This window comes from Quercus lobata, chromosome 7 (genome assembly GCF_001633185.2).
Source record: "Quercus lobata isolate SW786 chromosome 7, ValleyOak3.0 Primary Assembly, whole genome shotgun sequence".
In the NCBI taxonomy this organism is placed as follows: Eukaryota; Viridiplantae; Streptophyta; class Magnoliopsida; order Fagales; family Fagaceae; genus Quercus; species Quercus lobata.
Genome location: NC_044910.1, coordinates 30,014,885 through 30,042,155, shown reverse-complemented (window position 1 = coordinate 30,042,155; position 27,271 = coordinate 30,014,885). Strand labels below are relative to the sequence as shown.

Sequence of the window (27,271 nt, the reverse complement as noted above, 5' to 3'; positions counted from 1 at the left end):
TGAGGCAAGGAGATCCTCTTTCTTCATACCTATTCATTCTAGGGCAAGAGGTTCTTTTGAGAATGCTAGATAAGGAACTTTGCTCTGGAAACATCAGCGGTGTCAAGGCAAGTGCTAGAGGTCCCACTGTGACGCATGTTATGTATGCAGATGATATTGTCCTCTTCTTAAAAGCCACAAGAAATGATGCGGAAATCTTGATGAAATGCCTTGACAGGTATTGTGAATGGTCTGGTCAAAGTATAAATAGAAGCAAATCTGGAATATTTTTTTCCAAACATACCTGTTCATCAAGTAGAAGAGCCATAAAGCACCAATTCCAAATGAGGAACCTCAAAAAGGAAGCTATATACTTAGGAGCACCCCTGTTCCTATCTAGATCCCCATCAAAGGATTTCAAATTCCTTCAAGAGAAGCTCGAAGTTAAGTTGTCAGGATGGAGAAGCCGTTGTCTCTCCTGGGTAGGCAGATGTACCCTCATTAATTCAGTTGCCCAAGCTTTACCAAACTACACTCTCTCCTCTTTTAATATCCCTGAGAAAACCTGTGATAAGCTTGATTCCTTAATTAGGAGGTTTTGGTGGAAACCAAAGGAAAGAGAAGGTAGATTTTTAGCTTGGAAGGCTTGGGAGGTACTGTGTTGTCCTAAATGTGCAGGCGGTCTCAACTTCAAGAAAACCAGGGAAATGAACTCAGCCCTCCTTGCTAAACTAGCATGGATGGTTTGTTTAGGTGAGAGAAGCATTTGTATGAAGCTTCTCCGTGCAAAGTACAAAGTTAGCAATGATTGGCTCCGAGCTGAACCACCCAAAACAGCTTCACCTACATGGAGGGCAATTGAGCGTGCCAAAAAACTTGTTGAAAAAGGAGCATGCTATCAGTTTGGTGATGACAGAACAATTAATGTCTAGACAGATCCGTGGGTCCCTTGGATAGAAGGTTTTAAGCCTTAACCCAGAGTGAACACATTCAGTCAACACCCTCTGAAAGCATTTCAACTGATCGATCAACGCTCTAATTCTTGAAACTTCAATATGATCTCCGATTTGTTCTCTACTAAGTTAGCCAAAGCTATTTTAGCTATCCCAATCCCTTATAATCCCAGGCAAGACAAGCTCATTTAGGTGCTAGATTCTAAGGGTATGTTCTCCGTCAAATCTGTTCATGATCAGTCCTTCAGACCCTCTATTAGTATTAACCCCCAGAACAGCCACTAGAAGAAGCTGTGGAAAGCAAGGCTACCTGAGAGACTAAAGATGTTGTTATGGAGGATTGGAGTAGACGCCCTCCCTACGAAGGTGAGTCTAAACCGAAAGCTTAATCATATTGATCCTACATGCATCTTATGTAACTCTGAAGATGAAACTTGTGTACACCTCTTCTTCGAATGTCCATTTTCTTGCTAGGGTGTTAGATTTACTGGCTCCTCCTTTGTTTCCAATGAGGAAATTGTTAAGCTCATCATATCTCCCCCAAGCTCTCCACTCCCAGCTCATGATCAATGGACAATTTCGCTTAAAATGGCGATAATTATTGATGAGATCTGGAGGACAAGGAACCTGATCCAATTCCAAGAAGGTAATGCCGACATTCACAAGTCGAAGCAGATTGTGCTTTCAAGATTTGTAGAGCTATCTAAGACCTTCTCTGTCTTGATTACTACCCCTTCTGTGCAACCTAGTTCTGTGTGGATCCCTCCCCCACAAGGCTGGATCAAGCTCAACGTAGACGCCGCTCTGAACAACTCCAGATCTGCTTTAGTTGTAGTTGCAAGGAGTTACTCCGGTGAGATTCTGTTTATTTGGGGCTCTAGTTATCATCTATGTGCACCATCTCAGGCAGAAGCAGCGGCCATTTTGTGGGCAGTCCAACTTGCAATACAAGAACATTGGAAGTCTATCATTATTGAAGGGGATGCACAAGTGTGCTTCAATTCTCTTTCATCACCTGACTTCGCTCCTGACTGGAACATTAGCACCTCTGTTAGTAACATTTTTAGTTTACTGCCTTATTTTGTTTCTTGCAAATTTAGATGGGTTAGGAGGAACAACAATTCAGCAGCACATACAGCTGCTAGATTTGCACTCACTTCCCCCCATCCGTTTTGTTTCAATAAAAGTAATCTTCCCCGTTCTCTTGAGTCGATTTGTAAGGGGGATTGCTCACCATGTTCTTAGTTTGTTTAATGCCATTGAAAAAAAAAAAAAAAAAAAAAAAAAAAAAAAAAAAAAAAAAGTCACCTCCGGAGGAGGTGTTTTATAATTTATCATGCAATTGTAGAAGTGAGAAGTCTCATACTTTAGGACAAAACGAGATGCTAAGGGTCAAGGCCGGCCCAAGCGTTTCCGAAGTCTAAGGCAAAATTTTCAAATGGGGCCTTTATTTTATCACTTAAATAATATTTAACTAGCTTTTTATATAATAATTTTTTTAAAATCCACTCTTTTTACTGTTTAATATGATTTTTTTTTTTGGAGAAAATGCTAAAGTTATAACAAATTTTACTACAAGCTGGTGTTGTAATGAATGTGATCAATGACATGAAGCTTACAAAAATACTAGAAATATTATAAAATTTACAACATGAGAATTCCAAAGATATATCACCAATCACAAATATTCATTCAAAAATGCATTCAACAGTTTGTTGAAATCTACCTATCATATTCATTGTCACATCAAATTATAAAAGTTATAGAGACCACCACGCACCCTTGGTGCAGTGATCACTCTACAAGTATAAGTTTTTGTGGGGTGTGGGGTGTGAGGGGCAATGATCGAGATTTAAGTCTCTAGAAGAGAGTTTCGCACACATATACACATAGATTAGGCTATACTATAATTTTTATCTTATATAAAATTAATTAATTAAATAAAAGTTATGTAGTAAAATTTATAGTATTTTTAACATTTTTCTATTTGAATTACTTGTGACTAGTAACACGTTTATTTGTAAGACCTATTTATTTAAATTTGTCTTATCTCTAATTCTAGCATTACTTAATTCTTTGAGCCTTCTTAATAGTGAAAAAAAATGTAAACTAAAATGTTTTAGTATCTCCCAAAAATATTTATATATATAAAAATAAATAAATAAATTTGCCCCCAAATTTGGGGCCTTCTCTAGTAAGGGCCCTAGGCAATGGCCTAATTGGCTTAAGCCTAGGGCTGGCTCTGCTAAGGGTCTGTTTGGATACTGCTTATTGTTGAAAACTGAAAATACTGTAGCAAAATAATTTTTAAATGTGTGAATAATGCGATGAGACCCAGTTTTAAAGAAAAATTTACTGAAATCCATACTTATGGGTCCCGTGAACAGTGCACGGAACCCGCAGAAAAACGCAGACATGCATTTTTTTTTTTCCTTTTCATCGCAATCCAAACCTAGCTTAAGCGTGCGTTTGGATTGGGCTTTTTGCCCAATCCACGCGTTTCACAGTTTTTAGTGGGTCTCATGGATACTGTTTATGTACCACCAAACTCACTTTTTCACAGATTTTTAGGTAAATTTGGGTCTCAGCATTATTCATACATTTAAAAATTATTTTGTTACAGTGTTTTCAACAATAAATTTTTAATTTTTAGCAAATAAGTGGTATTCAAACACACTTTTAACAGTAGTGAATGGGTGTGGTGTAGACGCCGTTCCTTGAGTAGCAGCCACATAGTCATGGCCGCCATTATAGAAAAACGAGAGAAATACTTAAAATAAGGGTCAATTGCCATATTCTTGGTGAGCGGGGTAGTCGGTAGAAGGCACTAATTTGAGTGCATGTTGCTCTACACTTACTCAGCTCCTTGGATTATTCATTATTGGTCCACATAAAAATTTTCAGAAAGAAACAATTGATGTAATGAGAATTTTTTCCCCAATATTTTGGGGTATTTTTATTTTAGTTCTTGTATTCTTAAAGGTTTTGTTATGGTTTTTGTGTTTTAAACAATGCTTCATTTTGATTTTTTTTTTTCATTATCTCAGTGACCATAAATATTAATGTGATTAACGGAATGCTCACCCTTAAAAATAAGGTAGCTAAGAGTTAACAAAATAATAATAAAAACATTTAGTTGATAACTTGATATTCGATACTTAAAAAAGCCATATCTGCATGAGCGTCTTAAAAAAAAATTCTACAAAAAAAAGTAAAAGAATAAAATAAATTTTAAAAAGAAATCTATCCCAATTTCTTTTCTTTTCATTTAGTATTTTTTTGGCAACCCAACACACACATATATAAACATAAAAAATTACAAATTGATAAATTCGGATCCCCAAGTTGATTTGATATTGATCAAGTGTGTGTTATGTGGGGGTGTGTGCTAGGTTGAGCATATTAGTTAATTCAAGTTTTATTAATAATTAGTCGTTAACCCGTGTGATGCATGGAAAAATTACAGAAAATGATATCTAATAAATGCAAAACAATTATGCAAAATATCATTTAAATTAAAAGACAAATATTAGTGAATGTTGTTATCCTTAGCTATTTGTGTTACATCTAGACAGGGACGGAACTAAGATTCAAACTTAGGGGGGGTCAAAATTCTTTGTTCAAAGATTTAAAAAAATTGAACTATCAATGCTAGAGGTTGACAACAATGCATTATTAGCATCAATTTTTTAATCATTTGTATTTTTATTTTGAAAAAAAAAAATAACAAATGACAATTTATAATCAAGAGTTTTGTAAATTGTGATTTACAACTATGTTTTTTGTTGGCTTTAATTCCGTGTCAAATTTGATTGTAATTATGTTCAATTATTTCCCTGTATTTTTGTGGGATTTAATGTAAGGGTTGTGTGTGAGATTTTGGTGAAGATTTTGTAAAAATGAGGATTTCACGACTAGCTCGCAAGTGCCAACCCGCGAAACAAGCCATGCAAGAAGCATATGTTGGAATTTGAAAAGTCTTTGACAAGCTGGATTTCACGAGTCATTCGTGACTCAGGCTAAGTCACAAGTGAAATATTCAAATATTGTAGCGTACCATTCATGAAAATCAAAATCACGTAGTTCAATATTCAAATATTGTAACCTCATTTCTTTATTAATGAAAATGATGGGGATGTTACTTTGATCAAGAAAGAAGAAAATGGCAATTAGAGGAAAGCTGATCAAGAAGTAAATAGCAAGCATTGAAAAGCAAGTCAACAGAATTGTATTGTACCATGAGCAATAAGGCTTATAAGTCTTAACCCAATGTAGCAGTAAGCAAGGGAGTTAATACCATACTGGAAGCTGTACCAGTTTGGCCAGCGGTATGATATATTTCGGATATCGGTCAATACCGGTGTACCGTTTCGAGTTTACCGCTATTAATATATATATATATATATATATATGTATGTATGTATGTGTGTGTGTGTGTGTGTGTGTGTATATATTATAATAAATATAACGTTTACCATAAAACATTTCCTCAATTTAGAACTAATTATTCATGGTTTTAGACTTTAGTATCAATTAAAAGGAAAAAAAAAAACACAATATAAAAAATAGAAAACTTAAAAGTTACCATTGCATATTAAGAAAACAAATAATACTAATAAGTTAATGCAAATAAGTTACCATTCTGCCCTAACAAAAATTCGAAAATTACAAAACTAAAAAAAAAAAAAAAAAAATTTGTATAGGCTGGTACGATTGTTACTGGCCGGTATTGCCTAAAATTGGCCGGTATGCCCGGTATTTTTTCCGGTACAAAACAGGGGGGTTATATGTACCAGATTACTTGTTGGTACGGTATATTCTGGCGGTACCGGCCGGTACGGTATGGAATTGACTCCATTGGCAGTAAGTCAATAACAAAGAAAATGTCTTTTGCTAGGAAACTTGGGAGGCTAGCTAGCCACAAAATATTTGGTCGCAATTTGCTATTCACAATCAAATGACATAGAGTTATGACTGAGCGGGAGGCTCATGTGTGATAAAAGAACAATTTTTCTACCAAATATTAAAAGCAGTTTATCATGGACGGAATCAGGATTCAAACTTAGGGGGGGTCGATGTTCTTTGTTCAAAGATTTTTAAAAGTTGAAATATCAATACTAGAGGTTAGCATTAATTTTTTAATTATTTGTATTTTTTATTTTGAAAAAAAAAATCGCAAATGACAATTTATAATCAAGACTTTTGTAAGTCAATTGGCACGTCCTAATATTTTCAAGGTCTGACCAAGATTAGTCCAATTCTTTATTCTATCGACATTATAAATTAAAAAAAAAAAAATTATGTATTCTTTTCACATAATTCTATAACTAATAGCTTCATAATGCTATTATGTACTCTTTCAAATCTATGTCAAGCATTATATTAATAAAGCAGCTAAAATAATGGTTAATAATATTATGCATTAATATTTAGTGTAAAAAGGGTAAGACAATTATTGGTGTCTTGGTAAGGTTGGGAATTTTTCCTTTCAAAAATTGCAAGTTTGAAAAAATAGTAAAACAAAAAATTAAAAGAGATCTATTAAACAATCACATCATAATGAACGGTAACTTTGACTCTTTAACTAAAAAAATAATAAAGCTTTTCCCATCATTACATTTGTAGGGTTAAGGGCCTAAGATCATATATTGGGCCTTGGGTTTTATCCGAGGACATTGATATGTCCGAGGAGGAGCAAATAGTTCTTAGGGGTTCCCAGTTAAAGTCTCATAAGTGAGGCATGAATGGAAGGTGGTTTGAGGAGGAGCTCCTCCTTGGATATGATGAATGCAGCTCAAGTATGTATTCCAGCAACTAAGGTAACTCTAAGAAGCTCTAGTGATAGGGACGTGTCTCTTGAACGAGCGAGAAAGAAGGAAACTCAAAAATATCTAAGGGAAAGCTATTTCCATCGCATTAAATGCACTACAACTACTTTTCTAGCTGCATTTATGTGGAGAAGACCTCTGAACAGTGTTGCCTTGGCTAACGCATCTCACAGAAAGCCAAAAAGGGTGTTTGATGGGACAAGTATTCAAGTAGGGACTCAGATGATCAACAAGTGTAGGATCAAGATGGCCTAAAGGGGGCTATATAATGTGAGAGACCCTCCATGAGAAGAAAATCGAAAAGGAAAGGGAAGAAACACTATAGCAATCTAGAACTAGACTTGTAGCCAAGCCTAGAGAATAATATTTAAGAATCAGTCTCCTCGAACTTGGCCGGGGACCTTTTTCCTTAATAAACTTCTGTTATCTTTCTCTCTTTGTCATCAAAATCTATTAGTCTATTATCTGATTCACTAAATCCTAGTTTTCCATCCCATTCTCTACAAATTTATTACTTTGAGCTTTTTGAGCTTGAGTCCATACCTTTGTTGGGCTAGAAGTCCAAATTAGGTCCTTACAATTGGCGCCGTTTGTGGGGAGGTATACTTGGGTGATAGTGAGCACAACATTCAACCATGGTAGGTTCAAGTCCACGATAGGCAGAGTCTATAGGATCCCAACATCAAAATCCTTTTGTCAACCTCGAGTGGAGAAGAGATCGGGAGGGGAGTGTGCACAGTGCCCAGACTAGTAGAAGTCAGTCACGGGGAAAGGGTCACCTCTCTCAGGAGGAGAATATTAGAGCATTGCAGCTGGAAGTCAACTAGCTGAAGAGAAAGCTACGCCATGCACAACAAAGACGAGCCTCCTCCAGCCCAAATACCTCCCCTGATGGTGAAGAGGATGCTAGCTACAGACGAAGGTCAAAGACCCCACCCAGCGAGTCTTTCTCCTATGAAGAGGAGCACCACCACAAACGTAGGCATAAGAGCCCACCTTGTAAAGGTGTGGGAAACGATGCTATGGGCAAGGCGTTGGATCAAATCTCTAGGTCGCCTTTCACGTGCAGAATTGAGGGAGCAGAACTCCCTCGGCGGTTCACTCAGCCCGCTTTTACCATGTATAATGGCAAGATAGACCTTGTTGAGCATGTGAACCACTTCAATCAGAGAATGGCTGTCCATTCCAGAGACGAAGCCCTGATGTGCAAGGTTTTTCCATCCAGCCTAAGACTCGTAGCAATAAGATGGTTGACAGCCTGAAGGCCGATTTCATAAGCTCCTTCAAGGAGCTCACATAGGCATTTGGTTCTCGATTCGTCACCTACAGCAGAGTTCCTCGGCCCCTATCTTCCCTACTATCTTTAAGTATGAGAGAGGGGGAGACCCTGTAAATGTACTCGGATAGGTACTGGGAGATGTACAATGAAATTGATGGCGACTTTTAAGACGTAGCCATCAGTACGTTCAAGGTTGGCCTCCCAACCAAGCATGGCTTAAGGAAGTCTTTGACAAGGAAGCTTGTCACCAATGTGTGCCAGCTCATGGATAGGATTGACAAGTATAAAAGAGTCGAAGAGGACTAGCAACAAGGAAAATGAAAGGATAAGGTTATTCCTTAAGAGAGGAGGGATTTTAGGTCGGACCAATACAATAACAACTAACCTCGGAGAGATTTTGCTGGTCAGTCAGGATCTGCCAATACTCAGGCGGTCAATGTAGTGTTCCGAGAACTGGTGCACCAGGTTCTGGAGAAAATTAAGAATGAACTTGTTAGGTTCTAAAAGTTTAGAACAATTGGCAAATTGTGAACACAAACTTGTCTAGATATAGATCTTAGAGTCTATAGGTATTATTAAACAATGCTCAAGGTGATTCAAGTCAAGATTCAAGAACATACAAGCTGCAGAAGAAGATTGAATAATTTGTCTGGTTCGATCAATTGAAAGACAGGCTCGATCGATCGAAAGTCGTATCTGCAAAATTTTAATTAAGCCCAAACAGCAGTTCAAGCCATTAAGGATTAGGGTTTCTAATCTACTTCTCCCAGTATATAAAGGAAACTCTAAACACGTTTTTATAAGGGCTTTTCAGAGAGAAAAGAGTGTGCCTCTTTTGTATTTAGGGTTTTTTTCCTAAAAAGCTCTCTCATATCTTTTATCAGTGTTATTACTTGAAGAATCTCAAGATCCGATGTTGTAGAAGTTGTTGCCTTCTCTAGTCATCAAAGGTGCTGATAATCTAAACCTTCAAGGGTGGTCTTGGAGTCACAAATAGGAGAGTTTGTGTTGCTAAACCTTTGAGTGGGATCTCAAAGTCACAAATATGGGTGTTTGTGTTTTGCAAAGGCCAAAGAAAGAAGGAGTTCGTGATTTTGGAGCTTGCATGTGATTGTGTTAGTAAGTTTCTATTGGTGGGTAGCAATAGGATGTTAGTGGTCTAAGTCCTATTGTAAAACTTCGATTCTTTCTAGTAGATTTGCTTTTTACCTTGAGGATAGCTAGGTTAAATCCTCCCCAGGTTTTTTACCGGTTTGGTTCATATCATTGTGTTATTTATATTTTCGCTGCTTTGCATGATATGATTATATGATTGTGATAACCTAGATCTGGAATTTGGACTAAGTAATAACTTGGCTAATTAACTAGGTTAATCCAATTGTGTTTTTAAGGGGTCTAAAAACATACAAAACTGTTCTTCAAATGGCCGAACAAGAGCAACTAGAACCTTTATTGCTAGTACCATCAAGACCAAGGGCACACTACGGAGGATTGTAGGAATTTGTGGGAACATTTGGACTAGCTGGCTGAGAAGGAAAGTTGAAATAGCTATTGCACCATTCCAGTGGCCAGGGGGGCTAAACAAATTCAGAACCCAGAAGGGGTGATTCTTCAAGACCGCCCTTGGGAACAATTAATGTCATTTTCGCTGCTCCCGGTAAAACCGGTTCTTGTCCCTCTAAAGTGATGTTTGTAGCTCAGTTACCTGTCGAGAGCAACAATTCGGAGCCAAAAAGAGCCAGAATAGAAATCCGATCAGTTTTGATAAGATCAGAACCATCCAACCCCATGACGATGCCTTGGTGGTCACACTTAGGATAAGGGGTATGATGTAAAGAGAGTGTTAGTAGACTAGGGCAGCGTTGTCGAGATCATGTACCTCGACCTATACAAAGGGCTAAGGTTAAAACCCGAGATCCTGACAACCTAGGATTCCCCTCTGATAAGTTTTGAAGGGAAGACTATTATTCCAAAAGGTCAGATTAGACTACCCATGCAGACTGGTTCGGAAGTGGTGGAGGTAGATTTTATCGTGGTGGATGCCTATTCCCCCTACACGGCTATTGTGGACAGACCCTAGCTCCATGCTTTGGAAGCCGTCTCATCTACCCTGCACTAGAAAGAGTGAAATACCCTTCAGGGGGCCGCGTCAAATAGATTGTGAGGAGTCAATCTATGGCTAGGCAATGCCTTGTGGCGGCCATCTCACATCAACATGAAGCTAGTTCCTCGGCCACTGTTGAAAGGAACTTATAACAATCAAAAACTCCTGAGTTACTAGCTTGTAGATCAGCTGAAGAGCTAAAATGTGAGGATTTGGAAAATTTTGTTATAGGTGGTGATCTGGAGAAGTTCTTTTAGGTCGGGGCTCAGCTGCCTCCTCAAGAGAAGGAAGAGCTGTTGGAATTCCTTAGAAGAAACATTGATGTGTTTGCATGGGACGCTTATGAGGCCCCGGGGGTGGACCCGAATTTCATTTGCCATCATTTGAACGTTAACCAATCCATCACTCCCAAGAAGCAACCTCCTTGGCGCCCATCTAAAGAGCATGCAGACACTGTCAAGGAAGAGGTGATGAAGCTTAAATAGGCAGGGGCTATCAAGGAGATTTTCTACCCTGAATGGCTGGCCAATACTGTAGTAGTAAAAAAGAATAGCAGGAAGTGGGGAGTGTGCATGGACTTCACGGATTTGAATAAGGCCAGTCCAAAAGACCCTTTCCCTATGCCTTGAATAGACCAATTGGTGGATGCAACGGTGGGCCATCCTCGGATGAGTTTCTTAGACGCCTTTCAAGGGTATCATCAGATACCACTTGCCTTGTAATATCAAGAAAAGACAGTATTTGTCACTCCCACTGGAAACTAGCACAATAAGGTGATGCCATTTGGCTTAAAAAACACAAGGTCTACTTATCAAAGGATGATGATGAGAATGGTTGAACCACAGTTGGGAAAAAGTATTGAAGTCTATATAGACGACATGGTGGTGAAGAGCAAGGTGGTGTCTGAGCACGAGAGAGACCTCGGAAACATCTTTGAAATCCTGAGGAAACATAGGTTGCGCCTAAACGCTTCCAAGTGCTCATTTGGTGTCGGATCAGGTAAGTTCTTGGGATACATGGTGACTCATAGGGGTATTGAGGTCAGTCTTGATCAAATCAAAGCCATTAACAGTTTACAACCACCTCGTAATCCCAAAAAGGTCCAGAAGCTTACTGGGATGGCTGCCACCCTGAATCGGTTTATTTCTCGGTCAGCGGATAGGTGCAAACCTTTCTTCCTCTTGATGAAAAAGTGGAAGGAATTTGAATGGACCGAGGAGTGTGCATTAGCTTTCCAATAACTTAAAGAATATCTATTGCGGCCACTTATTTTGTCCAGTCCTGAGGTGGATGAAGTCCTGTTTGCTTACATCGTCATGGCCCCTCACGCTGTAAGTTTGGTGTTGATACGAGTTGACAATGGCAAACAATGGCCAGTTTACTATGTAAGCATATCACTACATGAGGCCAAGGTTTGTTATCTACCACTGGAGAAGGCTGTCTTGGCGGTGGTGCTTGGTACACTAAAGCTTCCTTATTACTTCCAAGCACATACAATTGTCGTCCTGACTCAACTTCCACTTAAAGCTATACTTCGAAGTGCTGATTACACGGGGAGGATTGCTAAATGGGGCACTATCCTAGGGGCTTTTGATATCAAGTACATGCCTCGTACCTCTGTCAAGGGCCAGGTCCTCATAGACCTGGTGGCTGAGTTCGTTGAACCCTTATTAGAAAAAGTGATAGAAGCACAACACATGGATGGAAAATCGGTTGGCATGATCTCCCCACAGGACCCCCTATCCTAGAAAGTGTACGTCGATGGTGCAACAAACCAAAAGGGGTCCGAAGTGGGGATAGTATTAATATCCTTCGAAAAAATCACTATGGAGAAGTGACTAATGTTGGACTTCTCAGCCACAAATAACGAGGCTGAATATGAGGCCCTGCTGATGGGAATGACCATGGTTCAAAAAATGGGCAGAAAGGCAGTAGAGATGTTTTTGGACTTAAGATTAGTCGTTGGCCAAGTAAAAGGAGAATTTGAAGTGAGGGATGAAAGAATGCAGAAGTACTTGAGTTAGGTGGGACACCTACGATCAGGATTCGAATCTTTCAACCTGTTGCACATCCCTAGAAGTGGAAACACCCATGCTGATTCCCTAGCCACGCTTGTGACCTCCTCGGCACAGGACCTACCTCGGGTCATCCTTGTAGAGGATTTGTACAACCCGTAGGGGTGAAGAGAGAGGTGGTCCATGTTCACCAAGTCAGGGTAGGGCCTAGCTGGATGGATCCCGTGATATCATTCTTGAAGGACGACATCCTGCCTGAGGAAAAATTAGAAGCAACAAAGGTATGTAGGAAGGATCCTCAATTCTAGTTGTCCGAGGACCAAAAGTTATATAAATGCTACTTTTTTGTGCCATACTTGCTATGCATACACCCCGAGGTAACATAATTACTACTGGAGGAGTTACATGAGGGATTTGCGAGAGCCACACTAGAGGTAGATCCTTGGCACACATGGCTATCATTCAAGGCTACTAGTGGCCAAAAATGCAAAAAGAAGCACAAGAATATGTGAGGAAATGCGATCAATGTCAAAGGTTCACGCTAAACATGCACTAATCGGAAGGAGTCCTTAGCCCTCTGTCTAGCCCTGGACTGTTCGCGCAATGGGGCTTAGACATTGTAGGTCTTTTCCCCAAAGCAGCAGGAAACAAAAGATACTTGCTAGTAGGCATAGATTACTTCACTAAATGGGTTGAAGCCGAGCCCTTGGCAAACATCAAGGACGTGGATGCCAAGAAGTTTGTTTGGAAAAACATTGTCACCCGATTCGGAGTCCTTCGTACCCTCATCTCGAACAATGGCTTTCTGTTTGATAGCAAATCTTTTAGGAGATACTGCCGTGACTTGGGAATTAAGAACATATACTCTACCCCAGCTTATCCCCAAGGGAATGGACAAGCTGAGGCTATTCACAAGGTCATAGTGAATGGACTCAAGAAGAGGTTGAATGATGCAAAGGGAAAATGGGTGGAAGAGCGCCACATGTCCTCTAGACATACCGAACCATGCCTCACAGATCCACCATTGAAACTCCCTTTTCAATGACCTATGAGGGTGGCGCTGTCATTCCTTTGGAGACCGGCTTCCCAACGTTAAGGACCAGCTCATTCAATCTGAGCAGCAACAATGATCTATTAGAAAAGAGCTTAGACTTCATTGAGGAAAGAAGAGAGAATGCAATGGTTCAGTTGGCATACTACCAACATAAACTCAAGCAAGGTTATGATGCCAACGTAAAGTTAAGGCCATTAGCACTTGGTGACTTGGTATTGAAAAAAGTTCTAGGTACCGCAAAGAACCCAGTGTGGGGAAAGGTAGGGCCCAGTTGGGAAGGACCGTACCGCATCACCTCGGTGGCTGGTATAGAAGCATATTTTTTTGGAAGACTTATAGGAGCATGTAATACCACGCTCTTGGAATGTAAACAACCTGAAAAGGTACTATTATTAATAAAAATTTTCCTTTATCAATATGTCCATTTGTTGTATAAGTGCATTGTACTTCCTGTTATTCATCTTTTATTAGCATTTAAACAGAACCTTAGTCATACTTGAAGTCCTCGGACCAGATACTTTGGGGAAATTAATACACTAAGACATCTTTTATAAGTGTTTAAATAGAACCTTAGTCATGCTTGAAGTCCTCAGACTAGATGCTTTGGGGAAATTAATACACTATGACATCTTTTATAAGCGTTTAAATAGAACTTTAGCCATGCCTAAAGTCCTCGGACCAGATGCTTTGGGGAAATTAATACATTATGACATCTTTTATAAGTGTTTAAACAGAACCTTAGTCATGCCTGAAATCCTAAGACCAGATGCTTTGGGGAAATTAGTACACTATGACATCTTTTATAAGTGTTTAAACAGAACCTTAGTCATGCCTGAAGTCCTAAAACAGATGCTTTGGAGAAATTAATATACTATGGCATCTTTTATAAGTGTTTAAATAGAACCTTGGTCATGCCTAAAGTCCTCAGACCAGATGCTTTAGGGAAATTAATACACTATGACTTCTTTTATAAGTGTTTAAACAGAACCTTAGTCATGCCTGAAGTCTTTGGATTAGATGCTCTGGGAAATAAATATACTATGGCATCTTTCTAAGTGTTAAACAGAATCCTAATTATGCATAATTCCTCGGGTCACATACTTGGAAAAAGTTAACACTGTAATACCTACTAGTCTAAATAAGTTGAAGTCCTTGTTCCTTTGTCCAAGTGATAAGTAAGATAAAGGTTCTCTCTCCCTCTCATTCCTCCCAAAGGTACATGTTTACTTCATTACAGAAAATTCAGTTCTCAATACGGATATGTGTTAAATCTCTTTTCTACTAGCATTTAATCAAGTTACTTAGACTGTTGTCAGCCTACTATTGTTAAATTTTCTTGAAGGCAGTAATAATAAGTTTTGAAGCACACAACAATAAAGGTATGAGAGATAGAAGGAAAAACATTTTCATTAAACTGGAATGGGAATACATTATGTTTGGTGGCGGATTGCCATTACAAAATAAATACATATATATATACACACACATAAAGCTCCCTACATCTAAGCCTTGGCTAAGGGAAGGTCTTTCCTTGGATCAGCAGCCTCAGAGTTGATATCATTAGCTTTGGACTTAGCTTCCGTGTCCTTGGCTTAGGAGACCACATCCTTGATCATAAGGGAGTCCTTGGAGGGCTTGTCCTTCACTAGTGGTTGAGCCTCCTTACTCACTTCAACCCTTTCAGGAAGGGAAGTCTGGGTGGGGAGGAGTTGCTCGGAAGGAGGGTTCGACTCAGGAATTTCTCGAATATCCTTTAGGAAGAAGACACTCTTGGCCCTCCTCAGCTCAGAGTCTGCAGGGACCCCTGCCAGGTCCATTGCCACTCCCTAGGACTCGGTGCAGTAGTCCCTGCATACAACGACCACCCCCTCCGACAGCCGTTTCTCCATATCCTGCACCCCACGCTCATAGGATGCCTTCACTACAGCCTCAGCTGCTCCCCTGGTCACCCGGGCTGCATCCTTGGCTTTTTACAGCTCTGCCTTGAGATCCAAGACATTTTTCTTTTCGGTGGCCAAATTTATCTCTGTTATGTGCAGCTTTTGGCGCCTGTCTTCGACCTGCCTTTTCATGGTCTTTAAACCCGCCTTGGCATTATCGCGAGCTTGGATAGCCTCTTTAAGCTTCTTGAATAAACCCGCCTTTTCTTGCTTAAGGGCTCCTAGAGCCTTCTCAGCTTCAAGACGGGACTGGGCCTCAGTGTTCACCTCGTCACGGGTGTTCTTGACCCACTCCTCGGCCACATAAATTTGCTGGGTAACCTGCATAAAAGTAGCAAAGGGGTTATAAAAATATATACAACATGTGAATGAACATGGGGCTTAATATTTAAACAAAAAGGGGTGTTGTTTGGCTCACCATCGCACGGTCCCTCTTCAATGACATGAAGAGGTTCGGTTGTTGGGTATGCCTAAGCCCATCCATGTCTCGGGGGAGGAGGAGGGGTTGCTGTAAGGCCTTGGCGAGGTATGTGGCCTGCCCCCTTTAAGACTCCCAAATTGTGGCGTCCTAAGGAATGGGAGCACCATCCATCTTAAGCCTAGGGGACCAAGTACACTGCCCTCGTCGCACTTCAGCCTCATCCTGACTGGCCACGGACTTGGCTCTCTTGTCCTTAGGGTCTTTGGTCTTCTTCTGTTGTTTGGCTCCCTTTTGAGGATCGACCTCGCCCTCCTCCAAGTCCTCAATTGGCCTTTTCTTCCTATAGTTCGAGGCCAGTAGGGGGTAGGGGAAGAGGAGGGAGACTGGGAGGAACTTATGTCTTGGGGACATCCTTTGAAGTTTGTCCCTTGTTCCTGCTAGCCATCAAGCTCTTCAAGCCAGTCCTTTACTTCAGGTCTATGCCTTCTTCTTCCATTTCTGAGCTGGTATCGATCCGAGTAACTATTAACCTCAGAGAATGTGCTGCTAAAAGTCAGTCAAGATTGGCTTCGGAGTCCGACAGCTTTACTGGTCTCATCGGCACTTCACCCTCCTCGTCAAAGTGGAATTGGTCAATCTCAGCTTCGAGGGATGAGTGTGTAGAAGCTATCTCCTCTCCTGGAGCAACTGCCCTTTGAAGGACGCGTTGAATGGGTAGCTGAGCGGGCGGAAGGTCTCTCTGAGCTAAAAACCTCAGCTTGGAGTCATCAATCCGAGCCAATCTAGAGCTTCCAGCCCTTATTGCCTGGCCTACATCCTGGAAGATGTGAGATAGTAGCACGTAATCCAAAATTAGATGAGCAGTCCACAGCTATCCTTCTTCACTCACAAAAATCTTTGTCCTCAAGAGGTAGTTGAGAGCTTGAACGTTGGTCAGACTGATCCTTGGAGCAATGTGGTTTTTATCTACAAAAACATCCGAGAAGGAAATCATGGTCAGGCCGATGAAAATTATCACCAAAAGAAAATGAAGTGTTGTCGGGGACGTTTTTGTGATAAGGGCCGAAAATGCGAAAACGGCCCAAATCTCCCCTTGGGGTTCTTTAGAAGTGTTTGTTTATGGAGAATCAAGCCCAAAATTCCCAATGTATATAAAAAAAGGCTAATGGTGTTTTGACAAGAGAGAATCAAAATGCTAACAACAAAAATGCAGAAAAAGCATAGAAACATAAAAGGTCTGAAACTTCAACCCACAGTCACACAGAAGAAGAAATTGAGGAAGGTCGTGAGGAAGAGAGGGAAGGTTCCCTTGTACCCATATTCACACCCCTAAGGTTCAGAATTGTGAGAATGTCTCTTGGCTCAGTGGGTTTTGCTCTCAAGTTTCAGCTCTATAGAGAAAACGTGGTTTAACAGGTCTGAAACTTCGACCTGCAGTCACACAGAAGAGGAAATTGAGGGAGGTCGTGAGGAAAAGAGGGAAGGTTCCCCTATACCCATATTTCCACCCCCAAGCTTCGGAATTGTGAGATTGTTGACTGGCTGAATGGGCTTTTGCTCTGAAGTTTCATGTTTCTAGCTAGAACGTGTCTCCTCCCTTTTGAATCTGATTGGGGCCTTTTGTATTGAACTTGGGGTGCTCTAAGTGACTGGTTTTTGAGTAGTGGAAGAGGCTTTTATCCCCTATGATACTATTTTGGTGTTTTAGCTTGGGTTACTTTTGTTTAGGGAAGAGTTTGGTATGCTTTTAGCATGATTTTGGAAATAAAGTGGGTTTTCTTTAATTGGTTGCCTTTGGTCAAAAATTTCAGACCATTGGAAGGGTCACCTAAGTGAGGGCTAGCAGATGGAGTTAGCCAATGGGAGCAAACCATGTTTAAAGGAAAAAAATGGTTTGGGCAGAAACTTTGGGCCATAGTCACACAGAGCATAAAAACTGTTTTGGGGTAGGAATTTTGGATACAAGACCTCCTCCATGAGCCTGAGGTGCTACGAGTGTCCCTTGCCCACTTGGTAGCACGCATGGGCTGGGCTCATGCAAAAGGTCCAAAAGGAACTGACCCACACCCTCCAAACCATACTTCCTCAATTTCCACAAAAAGTCGCATGGGCTTGGGCCATGCTTAAAAGAATAAAATAAAACATAATACATGAATTGGGCTTGTAAAAATGTGTCACGAAAATGGGTATTAACAAGTGTCAAAAGTGAAGAGGAATAAAACTAAAAAGGACTAAATCCCCTACCAAAGGGATTGATCCTAGAGGTACCCCACCTGGCTCTCTCGCCCGAGTTGGGCAATGAAGACCATCGTTCCACTCCCCGGAGACAATCAGGTAGTCATTCTTTATGCCCTTATTAGACTTTGGGAGATAGGATATCAGCCTAACGACCTCAGAGCGGGACTTGAGATAGTATCCCATGCCGGTGAGCTTGTGGCACTCGTACAGGTGAACCACATCATGCCACATGAGCCCTAGGCCCATCTGCTTGTTGAGAGTGTCCATGTAGCCCAAGACCCTAAATAGGTTAGGGGCGCATTGATAGGGGGTCATTATGTGGTTAATCAAGTAGTCCTTGATTATCCTACCCATGGGAATTATCATTCCTGCCTTTATGAAAGCAATCATGGGAATGATGACTTGATCCACCTCTCTGTTAGTAAGTACTCAGTCTGGAGGACAATATTCTAAAACCACCCCCCATGGGATATGGTATTTGGCCCTAAAACCCTTTATACCAACCGAAGAGTCTACTAAGTGCTTGAACCTACCTATCTAAATAAACGAAAATGAAGCAAAGAAAGATCTCCAAAAAAGAAGGAAGTCCGAGAAGAAAAAGAAGAATAAAAAAAAAAAAATATATATATATATATATATATATGTATATAAAGACTTACGAGAACGAGTATGTTGATCTCTGGAACTTTTAGGAAGATTTTTAAAGACTTCTTACAAGAAAGAGTTGTAGAGTTTAGAATGTTTTGTGAGATGGGGTGCTAGAATTCTTTGGAACACTTGAAGGTTTATGAAGTAAAGGAAAAAATGAGTTCCCCCAAGTCTTTATATAGAGGGAGAAAATAAGTGGGAATTCTAGGAAAAAATGTCAGCCGTTAGATTAGCGCCTCACCGTTAGATGTGGAGGATATAAAGTTGCCTGGAGTAATTAATAATGCCTCATGGGCTACGAAGCGTCAGTGGCAATTATGAGGCGTGTAAAACCGCACTCTCACACGTGTGAATCAAGAAATCAATTGGTCTTATCTTTTAAAAATCAAAACCTCACTTTTTCTCCTCGGATGAGAGCAAAAAACTGGAATTTTGAGGGGCTATTGTAGGGGTAAGGGCCTAAGATTATATATTGGGCCTTGGGCTTTGTCCGAGGACATTGATATGTCCGAGGAGGAGCAAATAGTTATTAGGAGTTCCTAGTTAAAGTCTCATAAGTGAGGAACGAATGGAAGGTGGTTCGAGGAGGAGCTCCTCCTCGAATATGATGAATGCAGCTCAAGTATGTATTCCAGTAACTAGGGTAACCCTCCAAGAAGCTCCAGTGATAGGGACGTGTCTCATGAACGAGCGAGAAGGAAGGAAACTCAAAAATATCTAAGGGAAAGCTATTACCACCGCATTAAATGCACTACAGCTACTTTTCTAGCCGCATTTATGTGGAGAAGACCTCTGAACAGTGCTGCCTTGGCTAACGCAACTCACTGGCCAAAGAGGGTGTCTGATGGGACAGGTACTCAAGTAGGGGCTCAGATGATCAACAAGTGTAGGATCAAGATGGCCCAAAAGGGGCTATATAATGTGAAAGACCCTCCATGAGAAAAAAATCGAAAAGGAGAAGGAAGAAACATTGTAGCAATTTAGAACCAGACTTGTAGCAAAGCCTAGAGAATAATATTTAAGAATCAGTCTCCTCGGACTTGGCCGGGAATGTTTTTCCTTAATAAACTTCTGTTATCTTTCTCTCTTTGTCATCAAAATCTATTGGTCTATTATATGATTCACTAAAACCCAGTTTTCCAACTCATTCTCTACGAATTTATTGCTTTGAGCTTTTTGGGCTTGAGTCCATACCTCTATTGGGCTAGAAGTCTAAACTAGATCCTTACAACATTAATTTAGTTAAGTCACAAAATTTATTACCAAAAGACTAATCTCACACATGCTTTGGTGGCAGTTTATGTAAGGTACAAAACAATAGATTGTTGTTGTTTCACACATGTATTACCATTTATGCATGCATGCCAAGTGTGTCCCAAAGTTAATAAAACATTTAAAAAAAAAAAAATTCTACCATTCAAAAAATAGATAAATTTTTTCCACAGGTTGAGTTAAAGACACCAACTAATCCAAGTTGTTGGTGATTAACTGGTGTGTGGATGGAGCGATCAACAATATAAGAGTTGTCTCTGTGCCTATGAGGTAAAGTCATTTGAGAGAGGCATAGAGCACTTAAATGAAAGGGAGAAATTAGGTAAAAGTTATTGGGTTTTTGTGATTTGTTTTGCTAGAATTTGTAATTGATTTATTGTTATTGTTTTTTCTTAGATCAGATTTATGATTTGTCCAAAAAAATTTCTTATTATCCGGATATGTGTTTTTTTTAAAAAAAAAAAGATTTTTCTTGTTATCTATTTTTGAGATTTATGGGTCATCTTGTCAATTTTTTGGGGGAGGGGGGCCAAATATATAAATTTTAGACCTTAATGTAAATTTTTTGTGTAAATATATAAACTATAAGAATTTTTTTCAAAGGCTGGGGGGACCATGGCCCCCCTCAGCCCTAAGGCAGTTCCGTCCCTACATCTAGAGTTTCTTATCTAAGTTACTACAATACTACTTGTAGCAATTGAAGCTCACAATATAAGTATATTATATGAGACCAAAACTTATATTATCTTCAAGCTCCCCTTAGTTTTACAGAGTCCCTAACAATTTTTTTTTTCTGTATTGAATTTGATTTCAGAGGACTTATTCAAAATAATTTGAATTAAACCTCAAAAATTAGAATACAAAGAAACTACTAATTTAACATGATAAATCACTATTAGTAATTTAGAGAGCAAAAATTAACAAAATTATAGTTGTTACCCATTTAACCTAAAACTTTTCATATTCTAAAGCTGTCAAATACCTATTAACAAATAACTATTGATATAAAATATTCAGTAATTACTTTAATACCACAAGTTCTTCATGCTGTAAAAAATTTGAGAGAATAATACAGCAAGCATCTTAAAATCTTTCTTGCTTGGATCCAACAAAACAATATATATATATATATATATATATATATATATAGTTGTTAGGTTCTAAAGTTTAGGATTTTATGTATTTAGAACTCTAATGTGTAATGTTAGCAAACCATAATCAAAACAATGTGTTTAGAAGTGTTTAAAGCTAGCTCAAAGTTGTGTGTCAATGTAAAGTTGGAATCGAGTTTAAAGCAGGAAGTACTGTGGCTTTCGGCCTAGCTCGATCAATCAAAGCTTAGGCTCGACCGATCGAAGCTCAGACAGATTGCTTTTCTGCAGATTCATCCAACTCTGCCCTATTTGTTTTAAAACGTTTTTAGGGTTTCTTATTTGTCCTAAGTATAAAAGGAAAACCCTAGCCACGTTTTAGTGTTGCTCATATTTGCGTTTGTGTAAATCTCTTATGAGATCTAGAGGAGCTTTCCTTTACACAAACTTAGGGTTTTCAAGGAGGAGATATTTTCTACACCTTGATGATCAATTCAGTTGCTGCCATTAAAGTTTAAAGAATACACAAGCGGGTGTGCTTGTAGCTGGTGGGAATCCAAGAAAGAAGGAGTCTGTGGATTCGGAGCTTGCACGTGGTCGTGTCAGTAAGTTCTACTGGTTGGTAGCAATAAGAAGTCAAGCGTGGGGGCTTGTAAGTCTTATTATATGAAATTCGATTCTTTCAAGATAGTGGATTCAAGTTTACCTTAAGGATAGCTAGGTCAAATCCGTCCCAGGTTTTTACCGGTTTGGTTTCCTAGGAGATCATATCTTGTGTTATTTATTTTCCGCTACATTGCATGATTTGATCTTTATTATTGTGATAACCTAGACTTGCTTAATTGGTCTAATTAACAACTTGGCTAATTACCTAGGTTTAATCAATTGTTTAAGGGGTCTAAAAACTGTTAAGTGGTATTAGAGCGGGTAGCTCTTTTGTTGTTAATCCTTTGATCACTGAGCTGATCCTTGACCCCTGTTGTCATAGAACACGGACACTCTCTAGTTCTTCCTCCTCACTTTGATGGGAATCATTATGCTTACTGGAAAGTAAAGATGAAAGCTTTCCTGAAATCCATTGATGAAAGGGTGTGGAACTCCGTTGAATATGGATGGGAGAAGCCCACTACTCCTGTTAGTGAGTGGGAAACTTCTCAGAAAGAAGCAGTTTCGTTTAATAGCAAGGCTATGAATGCGATTTTTAACGCTGTTTCTATGGAGGAATTTAAGAGAATCTCGAATGTTGAGATCGCTCATACTGCTTGGAATATCCTCTAGACTGTGCATGAAGGCACAAAGGCTTTCAAAATAAATAAATTGAAGCAATTGACTTCTAAATTTGAAAGCATTAGGATGTCTGATGATGAATCTTTTGATGAATTCTATGCTAAACTGAGTGATATTGTTAATTCTGCTTTTAACTTGGGTGAAATCTATGATCAACCTAAAATTGTTAAGAAGATTCTTAGATCTTTGACTGAAGACTTTAGACCCAAAGTGACTGCCATTACTAAAAGCAAGGATGTGGACTCCATCCCTGTTGATGAGCTTGTAGGATCTCTTCAATCCTATGAGTTGGATCTACCCAAAACTACCAAATCCAAATCAATGGCTCTTAAGTCAGTTGATGATGTTGAAAGTGGTGGATTTGATGATGAGCTCTTTGCTACAGAGATTGCCTATCTTGCCAATAACTTTAGAAACTTTCTCAGGAATAGCAATAGAAAGGTAAGAGGCACAAACACTGCTGAACCTAGAAATTTTAGGAAGCATGATCCCACTAAGGTTAACAACAATGATAAGCCTAGAGAAAGAGTAGGTCAAGCTTCTAATAATTCCTTGGGCTCTCAGTGTTTTGGGTGTCAAGGGTATGGACACATGAAATCTGAATGTCCAACCTATTTGAAGTCTAAGGGTAAGGCTATGGCTGTAACCCTTAGTGATGGTGAAGTTTTTGATCATGAGTTTGATTGTGATGAGGATGGAAACTTCATTGCTTTCACTGTTACTGCTGTAGTTAATGAAAGCATATCTGTTGAAGAGAACCCTTCTGATGGGGAACTCTCTGAAGATGCAGATCTTCAAGAGGCCTATAACAAACTTTGCAAAGTTGTTGCAAAGGATGCTATGAATGTTGAACTTGGCCTAAAGAAAATTGAATCTCTTGAGCTTGAAAAGAAAAATTTGCTTGTTAAATTGTTTGATGCTAATGATCTTTTGAACAATGTGAAAACTGAAAACATACTTTTGCTTGATAAAGTTAAATCTTTGGAACTTGATTTATCTGTTGCTAGATCTGCTAGTTTTAAACTTGATCAAATGCTGAGTGTTCAAAAGTCGTCTTCTGACAAAACTGGTTTAGGTTATGTTGATAGCATCTGTGTGTCCGCTCCCCATTCCACTAAGTTTGTTCCTTCATCTTCTTCTTCTGAACCTTTAGTGAGTGAGATAGTGAGTGAAACTGTCAAACCCTTTGTGAGTGAGGTTGCTAAACCCTTAGAAGGTTCATCATCTAGGAAGAATAGGGTTGATCTGAAAGAATCTAAGCCTAAGAAGCCTACCCTATCTAAGGACAAGACACATGATAAACCTGCATGGGTTTGTTACTTTTGTGGAAAGACTGGACACATACGTCCAAATTGCTTCAAGCTGCAAGCTGCAAAGAGAGCAAACAAACCAAAAGTACGTGTGCCTCAAGCACTTGATCCTATGGTACTTATTGGTGATTTGGTTAAGGTTTTAAACCTTTATTCCAATCCTGGAGTTGGTAATCATTCTCAAGTGAATAAAAACTCCAATGCTCGTGGTGCATCTAAAAAGTTTTGGATACAAAAGACTCGACCTAATTGAGTCTTTCTGACATGGTCCTTGTGCTTCATTGCTTTACCCTTTGTGACCATTGTTCTTTGGTTTTGTTTTTGTTTTTTTTTTTTTTTTTTTTTTTTTTTTTTTTTTTTTTTTTTTTTAGATTTGCATAGCATAACATTCATGCATTTCATTCTAGGTGTTTTTATTTTTATAAAATAAAAAAAAAAAAAAAAAAAGGGAAAAGGAAGCGCATTTTGTTTTGCACTATTTTTCTTGGTTTTTGAGAACAAGGTTGGTCAATTTATTTTCACATAACATGTCTTTTGTACCTTGTTTAGCTTTGATGAGCTTATTTATTGCACTTTACTGGTTGAAGATTTGTAGTGCATGTTGTGTGGGAAAGATGTGTATGGTTTTTGATTACTATGTCTTAATCTTGAAGTCACATGTTTTTTAACTATTGGACTTGAACTTTTAGAGAAAGGCATAAATAACCATCTCACCACTGTTCACTAGCCAATCAGGAACATCTTAGTGGATATCATAAGATTTTGTGCTCGAGAAAGTGTAGCACATGCACAAAAAGAACATAAGGTGAAGCCTCGGTTAAAGTGCTTAATTCTTAAAATCAAAATTGGTGTGTACTATTAGGCTTGATGCCAAACTCACATAATTTAAAATTGGAATGTATATTATGAGGCATAAATACAAGAAACTTACATGATTGCAAGCTTATGATCTAGGAGATGTGAGAGTTATATGATGTAACTCTTTAGGTGATAGTCTCTTTTAAATTCTTTGTAATGAATTTTGTAGACTTTGTGATTGATTGCTGCTCACATATCACCTCACATGTATCTCAAGTCTTTGCTAGTCACACACACCATACAAGTTACTCTTTGTTAAACATTGTACATGTTATTGTGTATGTTTATGGTCTGACCAACCAAGTTATTGCAATTACTTTGAATTATGTGCAAACTAAATTTGTTGCTTGAAAATTTGTGGAGAATGCAAAAATTTTGTTTTTGGGAATTTTTGGCTTAAAATTCTTGATTTGAAAAACATACCATCTCATACTCATGCATTTTTGTTCTCAAAATTCAATGCTTTGAGTCAAATCATCTTGGTTTTTTCAAAAATTGTGTTTTTCCAAAAAATGGTGAGTCTCTGCCTGATTCGATCGGTCCATTTTGTTTTTCGGCCGATCGAAATTTTTAAAATTTTTTAAAATTTGAGAGAGGGTGCCTCTGTCTATTTCGACCGGTCGAGGCTGATTTTCGACCGATCGAAACTCGTGGATCAGGTTTTTTAAAAGCCAGAATTGGACTTTTTCAAAGTCACTTTTCAAATAGTTTCTTGCTTTTCTCTCTCTCCGCGTTGGCTCTAGGCTCCACCATTCAAGTTTTTGTCGTTTTCCTTCAAGTTTTTTGCAAGGTTTTTGTCCTTGGAAGCCGGTAAGTCCCTTTTGCCCTTCTTTTTCAAGTTTATTTCTTGTTTTCATGCATTTTTCATGCATTATCATGGGTATTTTCAGCATCTTCAAACTTATTGGGGTTTTTGATGATTCAGGCCTATTCTTGTGTAATTGATCAATGGGTTTTTGTGCCATGATGTTATATTGATGTTCCCTATAGTTTAATTTGATCAATTTTGTGGTTTTTGAAAAATTGAAAATTCTAGGGTTTTAAATTTGATCCGAATTGGGGATTTCGTCAAATTGGCTTAAATTGATGAAATTGGCTTGTCCAATTGATGTATTTGGTCATTATTTTTGTTATTATATCATGTGTAATGATCAATTCGTCAATATTTTTCAAATTGATCAAGTGGTTTCTATAATTTTGGGTTTTTGTGTTAAAAACCTTAATGTGCAAGCCAATTTTGTAATTTGAACCTTTTTGACTTAATTCACTGCATTAGAACATGCATCATGACATTTAAACTTGTTCATGCATCATATAGATTTTGATTCTATACTTTGTTTTTGTGCTAACTTGCAGTCTGTCCTTGGTTTTGGTTTGTCCACTTGTTAGTTTTTAGACCCCTTAAAACACAATTGGATTAACCTAGGTAATTAGCCAAGTTGTTACTTAGTCCAAATTTCAAATCTAGGTTATCACAATCAAACAATCATATCATGCAAAGCAGCGGAAAAATAAATAACACAACGATATGATAACCCAGGAAAACCAAATCGATAAAAAAACCTGGGGAGGATTTAACCTAACTATCCTCAAGGTAAAAAGCAAATCCACTAGAAAGAATCGAAGTTCATACAATAAGACTTACAAGCCCCCACGCTCGACTTCTTATTGCTACCCACTAGTAGAACTTATTGACACGACCATGTGCAAGCTCCAAATCCACGGACTCCTTCTTTCTTTGGCCTTTGCAAAACACAAACACCCCCGTTTGTGACTTTGAGATCCCACTCAAAGGTTTAGCAACACAAACTCTCTTGTTTGTGACTCCAAGATCACCCTTAAAGGTTTAGATCATCAGCACCTTTGATGATTAGAGAAGACAGCAACTTCTACAATACCAGATCTTGAGATTCTTCAAGGAATAGCACCGGTAGAAGACCTAAGAGAGCTTTTTAGGAACAAAACCCTAAATACAAAAGATGCACACTCTTATCTCTCTAAAAAGCCTAATAAAAACGTACTTAGGGTTTCCTTTATATGCTGGGAGAAGTAGATTAGAAACCCTAATCCTAAATGGGCTTGAACTACTGTTTGGGCTTAATTAAAATTCTGTAGATACGACTTTCGATCGATCGAGCTTGTCTTTTGATCGATCGAACCAGATAGATTATGAAATCTTCTTCCTGCAGCTTATATGTTCTTGAATCTTGACTTGAATCATCTTGAACATTGTCTAATAAAACCTAAGACTCTGAGATCTATATCTAGACAAGTTTGTGTTCACGATTTGCCAATTATTCTAAAAATTTAGAACCTAACAATAGTGATGGAGACGAAATATTCCATTAAAGAGACAACCAATTACGATAGTATTGGAGGCAAAGGAAAAGATTAAAAAACTGAAGAAGCAAGCAGTTTAGCTAGTTAATTTATATCAAAAGACATAAGAATCTTACAATCAAATAGAATTCATAAGACATAGATAAATAAAAGGTTTGTCAAGATGATCAAGTTTGGCAATGAAGAAGACACAGCAGCAATTGATGATGGTAATCTTTATCTTAAACTTGTGATAATGGTGAAGATGCAACAACTACTAATTATGCAGATCTAGCATAATCTTATTTTGATTCAACTACAATAAAAATGAAGATAATTACCATAAAAAGATTATATCAAAAAACGGTCTTTTATGATATAGCCAAGAGTACAATCAAAGCTAATAGAAGGAATTTTAATTCAATTTCAATGATGAAGGAGGGATTCACTTAAATGAGGAGACCAAGAAAAAAAGGAGAAGTATCATGTTCTAAGTATAGTATTGAATTTTAAACTCTATAATTCAATTTGCTAACTATTAAAATACCTTAGCAAATTGAATTTCCACAGGCACGAATTACATCATTCAATTGAATTTCTGCAGGCATGGATATTACTAAAACTCTATCATACAGATTACACAATATAAACCAATAATGTTACTGTCTCAAACAT

At 38.6% G+C, this 27,271-nt stretch overlaps 1 protein-coding gene across 1 annotated transcript; it reads left to right on the top strand.

The window, feature by feature from the left end:
* The first annotated feature begins 1,520 nt into the window (after positions 1–1,520).
* LOC115951879 lies at positions 1,521–10,628 on the top strand. The gene is made up of 2 exons (XM_031069009.1): positions 1,521–1,982; positions 10,401–10,628. Exons 1-2 carry the CDS (start codon positions 1,521–1,523, stop codon positions 10,626–10,628), a joined length of 690 nt encoding a protein of 229 aa, XP_030924869.1.
* The last annotated feature ends 16,643 nt before the right edge of the window (positions 10,629–27,271 follow it).